This window comes from Falco peregrinus, chromosome 4 (assembly GCF_023634155.1).
Source record: "Falco peregrinus isolate bFalPer1 chromosome 4, bFalPer1.pri, whole genome shotgun sequence".
NCBI lineage: Eukaryota > Metazoa > Chordata > Aves > Falconiformes > Falconidae > Falco > Falco peregrinus.
Genome location: NC_073724.1, coordinates 95401329 through 95408420, shown reverse-complemented (window position 1 = coordinate 95408420; position 7092 = coordinate 95401329). Strand labels below are relative to the sequence as shown.

The window sequence follows — 7092 nt, the reverse complement described above, 5'->3', positions numbered from 1 at the left end:
GCCGCTCCGTGCCCCGCGCGGGGCAGCGGCCGGGCCCGCGGCGGGCGGCACCCGCCGGGGTCTCCACGACGCTCGGGCGCCGCTTGCGTTGCCAGGGCGGCGGCGCCGGCGGTTGCGGCCCGAGCTTCCAATTGGCAGCGGCCAACAGCCGCCGCCGCCCCCGTTGGCCGCCGCCTATATAGGAGCGGCGGGCCGGTAGCCCCGCCGGCGTGCGCGACCTGGCCTGTCCCGTGAGTGGGGCCGCCCGAGGCGTAGCCACCGGTCTGTGGCGGTTCGGGGAGCGGTTCCCCCCCCGCCGATTTCACGCTGTTGCGGTGCTTGCTTGTGGGTTTTTGTGGTCTCCGAAAGGTATCGACGTCGGGGCGATGCGCCGCACGTGTGAGACGAGCTGGGAGGGCCGGCGGGAGCCCTGCCTGGCCCTGCCCCGCAGCGGCGGGCGGACCGTGCTGGGGATGCTTACCGGGAGCGGGCAGCAGCGGCCCGGCGGCCAGGTGAGCCCCACCCGCGGCGGCAGCGGTGCCCCCTCCCTCCCCGCCGAGGGGCCGCGGCCACCTGCCGGGGGTCCCGGGCCCGGGGGTCCCTACCGCGCTCCGGGACCGGCGGCGGGCGGGCACGAGCCCCCTCTCGGGGCTGCAGGTGGGGGCCGGGGGCGGCGGGTGAGCGGTTGGATCGGGCTTCTGTTAACGAGCGTGAGTTTCCCGAGAAACCCGGCGAGTAACTGCTCAGTCCTAATCCGTAGATGCTTCCCTGTGGAAATCCTTTGAGTAAACAATCCGTCCTGGAAGGGAGACTCGGTGGGACTATGTGGGCACTTAAGCCCTGAAGTGTAGGGGGCGGTTCAAGAAAAGTCCGTTTACTAGTGCTTACCCGCTGCTGCCAGCCTGGCTGTGCCCTTTCAGGGTGCCGGGGCCCCCCAGAAACTAAAGGTTCACACCAGGGTCTGTGCACTGCTCTTCCTTGGGCCATCCTGGGCTCTACAGGTGTGGCGGGGAAATGTTACTGCGCTGACTTACAAGACCTAAAATAGCAGCTACTACATGCATACAAACTCCTCTTGGTTGTGACAGTGTAAAGCTCTGAACTTGGTTGGTAACTTACTCCTAGTCCTAGGGGCTGTGATGTTTGAGCTCAAAAGTTCAAACTCCTGTTTGTAACTTGGCATAAAATGCCTTTCTTGCAGGTGACGCCCTTCATAAGGCTGTGACAGTGCCTGAGCACTTCCTTTTGTTACTCTGACTTGCTGCACTTTAAAGCAGCTGCCCCTTGCTAGAACGGAGTGTGGAGCAGCCCCATCAGAGCTGAGCAGCACCCTCACCTTATTCTCCTTGGTGTGGTGGGTGCTGGAGATGAGGCTACTCACATGACATTCACCAACACCTCTTTCTGTGAGCAGCCTGTTGCAACAAGACAGCAACAAGTGGTACTTCTGAGGCACCAGCTGTAGCTGGTGTTTTTTGCGGTGAATTTTTGTTATTGTGACTGTTGGGCAAGGATAGATTTTCCTTTCTGAAACAAGTGATACTCACTGTTGTGTTCTGTTCTTCCTGAGCTGCCCTTCCACAGCATTACTGTGTGCTCTGTTTCAGGGTGCCAATGTTCTTGGATGCTTTTCTGGCTCTGAAAATACCATCCCTTCACATCAAAAAGATTCATTACTCACCTACATGGTCAATGCTGTGTCAAAGCAAGGGTTTTCTATCTATGTGGATGATCCAGAGCAGAAAGAAAACTACAGCTGCCAAGTGGATGAAGAGCTAGAATCAAACCTGTGTGAACTGGGTACTAGTGCAGTCACATCCAATGTTCACCTACTGCTGGATCTGAGTACAGGTAACTCCTGTTACTACTCGGATAGTATCTACAGCACAAGTATGTATAGGGCGATTATGAATTGTGATGCTGGTAAGCTAGTGAGTAGCTTATGTTACAGCAGGTAACACTCCAAGAGAATTTGGATTGTGTCTACATGAGTCACAAAGCTTCTGTGCTGGAAACAGCAGGAGAAGTTGAAGAGGCTAATTACACAAATGTCTTGCTGCTTCCTTTTACCTGTTAGGGTGTCCTATGGTAATGGATATATCTATCCAGTCCCAGCCTGAGGATCACATGGAAGATGCCGTAACTCTGACTGTGGTAGAGTATGCAGAAGAAATTCATCAATACCTGCGAGAGGCCGAAGTGAGTGGCTTGTTATAAGCTTATAGGTACTTGTGGCCTCTGTGATAGGCTGCAGTACTGCAGAGATGTATGGCTGCCGCAGGGTAACCCAAGGCAGCCACTGAACTACAGAATAAAGCAAGCTGTAAAAGCCATCTCTGAAGGCAGCATCTAGACAGTGATGAGATCTTTCAGAATTCACTGTGTCACAGAATGGCCAAGTTTGGAAGGGACCTCTGGAGATCTAATCCGACCCCCTGCTAAAGCAAGTTCACTTAGATCAGGTGGCAGAGTCACATCCAGGCAGATTTTGAAGGTCTCCAGAGAAGGAGACTTTACAGCAGGGGTCCTCAAACTTTTTAAACAGGGGGCTGGAGCGCGGATGAAGTGGCAGGCAGTCATCTGTGGCTGCTTGGTTTCCCCCCCAGCCCCCGGCAGGGCAGGTTGGGGGGGTCTGTAAATACCAGGGGCCGGACTGAGGACCCCGGGGGGCCGTATCGGGCCCGTGGGCCATAGTCTGAGGACCCCTGCTCTACAGCCTCTCCGGGCAAGCCCGTTTCAGTGCTTTTTCACCCTCAAAGAAGTTCTTACTCATACTCGGTTGGAACTTGTGTTTCAGTTCATGCCTGTTGCCCCTTGTCCCTGAAGTTCCCTACCATTGGAGCAACTCTTGATTCTTTGGGGTGAAGAATACTTGCAGACAAGAGTTGAATGCTGCAAAAATACCGAAGCAGTTGGATGTGATCTCACTGATGGTTCTCTTGCTATAGTAGTAGTTTTCTCTACCTTTCTGTATTGGAGCAATAAAGTGCAGTCTCCCAATAGGAAGGGGAGGTGGGAGTGGGGAAATATCACTTCTTTTTCACATCCCTCTGAATACCTCCTACATGCTTGATGGTGAAGGCTGTTCATAGTCCTGGAAGTCTTTTACTTTCCTACTTTACTCCTGTGCCTTGAGTGTAGAAGTTTTCTGGAGATGCTACTAGATGCCAATTAATACTACGAGCACTATAATTGTAGCTAGTAGTAGTAATGAGTTATTAATAGTGGAGCAACTCATGCTTCTTTTGGTATAAGTATAAAGAACATTAATCAGCTCAGCCATCAATGGGTCTCTTCAGGGTGAGCATCCTGATTGTTCAACACTCTCTCCACACAGGTAAGATTCAGGCCCAAGCCCTGCTACATGAGGAAGCAGCCAGATATCACAACAGAAATGCGTGCCATCTTGGTTGACTGGATGGTGCAAGTAGGGGAAGAATATAAACTTCAGACAGAGACTTTGTACTTGGCAGTGAACTTCCTGGACAGGTTTCTTTCCTGCATGTCTGTTCTCAGAGGGAAGCTGCAGCTTGTAGGAACAGCAGCACTTCTTCTGGCTGCGTAAGTGTTTCATCTCCTGAAATCTCAGTGAGCTAAACCTTATTTTTAGACTGAGTCTTTTTGTTTAGTTTGAAGGACTGAAGCTTACAGTGGTAGGTAGCTTTTCATGATGTCTCAAGATTAGCAACTTTGCCTACTTTGGCACTAGCAAAATTAAACATTTAATGTTTGTGAGGAACTGCAGCGGGGGAACCTTGTAACCATAACAGCAGGAGCAAAACCACTACTGTATTAGACTGCTAGCCTATAAGGTTGTAGTAGATTCACAATTTTAATCTGAAATTAGCCCTAAGCTGCTTTAAGTAGATGAGGTACCCACCATAGATGAGTACATGAGTCTGTCTGGAGTTCATAGTTACTGAGACTTCTTTCTGAGAGCTTGCTATCAGGCAAGAGTTAATGATATGAGTGTGTTTCTACCTAGACTGATGACTTGGAGTTCCTCTAAACATCTTTGACCATACTTGAAACTAAATTGTTACCTAGCCTGGAGAAAGAATTAAAATAAGAGCTCTAAACAAATCTTAATGTTACATGCCTGTCCTTGTATGGGTCCAGCAGAAACCTCTCTTTACCATAACTCTTAAGCTGACAAATGTGCTTTCTGTATTCCTCCTTCAGGAAACATGAAGAGATCTACCCTCCAGAAGTGGATGAATTTCTGTATATAACAGACAATGCCTACGGAAAAAGGCAGTTGCTAAGAATGGAACACCTGCTTCTCGAAGTGTTGGCTTTTGACCTAACAGCCCCAACTATCAACCAGTTCCTCCTCCAGTATATCCAGAGACATGGAGTCTGTATAAGGACAGAGAACTTTGCAAGGGTATGAATTATCCTCCTTTCAGGACTAATGGGGGAGAAATGACCCTAAAAGCAGAACCACTTGTATTTCACAAAGTTATCCGAGCAGACAGGTTCTGCTATACTATGCCCTATGAGAAGATACTCTTTCTCATGCCAGGTTCTATCTGGGATGGCAATAGGCCTAAAGGTGGATGTTTTGTAGCCTACTAACCTCAGGAGGTGGCTTGTGTGCCAAGTCCTCTGGATGTCTCATGGAAATACCAAGCTTGGTCTATCTGCCTGGTCAGGAATAATGCACTGACTGGGCAAGTAGGTGGTAGAAATCTGATTTTTTTTTTTTTTCAACAGTGCCTGCATAGGAAGTCTGTGCCAGATGTGGTGGTACTACATACTGCTGCACAATGACACAGTATATACCTGCATGGGCAACTCTGCTTAGAAACAGTTTAACCCCACCTTATAGCAAAACATCTGACCTGCTGCTTATCTGCAAAGGGTGTAGGATTGTACAGTGACTGTACTCCAACAGAGCCCAAATTCTGTTTCTGAGAGCTGTCAATTTATCCCTGATTCCAAGTGAGGTCCACCTATGTGAACAAGAGCCTCAGAGGATGGAAAGAATGTCTTATTTAACACCCCTCCACCCCCCCATTTATTTTCTAAGTCTCTATCTGTAAAATTAAATCAGAACTGATGATGGGACCAGAACTTCAGATTAGTGTAGATCATTTAGGCTTTGATAAAGTATGGTCTTTCTGTCCCCACTGAAATGTGCTAAAGGTTATTCTGTAAGACCAACAGGACTAGAATACTATTCTACCCACCAGACTTGTAACTTGTGGTACTTTTTTTACATGAAACTGAGACCACTGACAATTCTCGGTGCCTGTTGTATTGGACTGATTGTACCAGCTAGGCTCAATCTCTTTGGAACCTGTGGGGTTTTTGTTCAGTATCTTGCAGAGCTGAGTCTCCTTGAAGCTGATCCTTTTCTGGGGTACCTTCCTTCACAAACTGCTGCAGCAGCCTACTGTCTAGCAAACTATACAGTGAACAGGTCTTTCTGGGTAAGAACAACTGCATGTTAACTAGTAGCTCAAGCATTTTGTCTTCATTAGAACTAGGTTAAGAAGTAGGAGTAGCTTCAAAGTATGTTGTTATAAAGGCTGGAATCCTAGGATCAGTAATTGTTTCTGAGCTAATGGAACCACCTGATAAATTAATGTTAAATCAACCTGAAATATCCTGCCTCTTTTTCTCAAATGGGAGAGACCTTGCTGTCTTGCTCACATCGTCTGTACCTAAGGCCCTGTTAGTCTTTAATCTCCAAAACTCTCCCCCCAAATACAATTCAGGAGCTTTCTGGGAGGGAGGGGAGAGCTGCATGTGTGTGTGTGGAGTGATTACACTGAGTGGCTGCTTTAGTGTAAGCCTTGATAGGCCTCTCAGCTGTGTGTTGGAGGAATAGCTTTAACAGAGCAGGATGCACAAGAGATCTAATGGATGACACATGCTTTGAGAAGGAGCTGCTTGTCAGATCTCCTGGCACCAAGGAAGACCTAGAGTGAAACTGATGGCAGGATATAGTTAAATTCTTTTCAAGCCTAAAGAATCTAGAGTCAGCACTGTAGTGAAAATGGTTTCTGCTCCTGTAGAAAATGTATCTTCTAGATGAATGTTGCCTACAATAGAGTAATACTGCTTTTTTTTCCTCCTCTGACCAGCCGGAAACACTTGCTGCATTCACTGGGTATTCATTAAGTGAGATAGTGCCTTGCCTGACTGATCTGCATAAAGCATGCTTTGATGCTTCCCATTGCCAACTGCAAGCAATTAAGGAGAAGTATAAGCATTCAAAGTAAGTAACCAGGAAGCCAGTGTTCTGTAGCTTGGAGGCTATAAGGACAGGATGACTGGCAGCTTGGGCTACAGCTGCTGTGGCTGGCAAACGTCTCATAGTGGTCAGCTTCTGTTTCTCAAATTGGAGCATCTGTCAGCCTCTTGAGGGGAAAACTTTTCTGACCATGACCAGAAGAGTAGTTCCTACAGAGGTATATAGATGTATTGGATAACTATTCTTCTGCAGCATTGCAGGATGATAATCTTCCCCATTGTATTGCACAAGATGTTATCTTTAAATTTGTTAACTAAACTGATATATTTAATGATTGCATTTGTATTCCAGGTACTTGCAGGTGTCTCTTCTGGATCTCCCAGCAGTTCTTCCTCAACAATAGAGACTGTGGATCTTGGACTTGAAGGTTACTTTGTCCCTGTCGGCAAAGCTGGTCTAATACTTCATAGAGCACCACAGGTCATGCATTTGTAACCACAGTGATCAGAATGTGTTTTAGCTTCTATTTTTTAATTAGATGTCCCTTTTTAAAAAGGATATTAGAATATAGTTCTTAATATAACTGACAGCACTTTGAATAAATGTCTTATTACACTTTTCCTCTGAATTCTGATTCCAGTTAATATCTGCAGTAAGTGAGTAGAAAGGGTTGTGGGTTTTGACAAAATCATTGTGAGCAGGGCTTTTAAGCTGGCTGGAGTGGATCAAGTGTGACTCAAACCAACACAACCTGACATCTCCATAGACATGGGTGATGTGCTGCAGTACCTTACCTGCTGCTTCCTCTTCTATGAGAAGATCGTGTATCTGTGAACAGAACCTATGTTCTGCAACTTGTTGGCCAGATCGCAGCAGAAACATCCAGATGCAAGTGGTCTATGGTGGTCTTC

At 47.6% G+C, this 7092-nt stretch overlaps 1 protein-coding gene across 1 annotated transcript; it reads left to right on the top strand.

The window, feature by feature from the left end:
• The first annotated feature begins 251 nt into the window (after nt 1–251).
• CCNA1 (cyclin A1) lies at nt 252–6584 on the top strand. The gene is made up of 8 exons (XM_005241150.3): nt 252–491; nt 1587–1830; nt 2057–2178; nt 3317–3540; nt 4162–4366; nt 5301–5414; nt 6072–6205; nt 6533–6584. Exons 1-8 carry the CDS (start codon nt 366–368, stop codon nt 6582–6584), a joined length of 1221 nt encoding a protein of 406 aa, XP_005241207.2. The 5' UTR covers nt 252–365.
• The last annotated feature ends 508 nt before the right edge of the window (nt 6585–7092 follow it).

Coding starts and splice junctions, on each gene's coding strand:
- CCNA1 (XM_005241150.3), top strand. CDS start 366: ATGCGCCGCACGTGTGAGACGAGCTGGGAGGGCCGGCGGGAGCCCTGC. Junction 4,367..5,300: donor GGACAGAGAACTTTGCAAGG/GTATGAATTATC, acceptor GTTTTTGTTCAG/TATCTTGCAGAGCTGAGTCT. Junction 5,415..6,071: donor CAGTGAACAGGTCTTTCTGG/GTAAGAACAACT, acceptor TCCTCTGACCAG/CCGGAAACACTTGCTGCATT.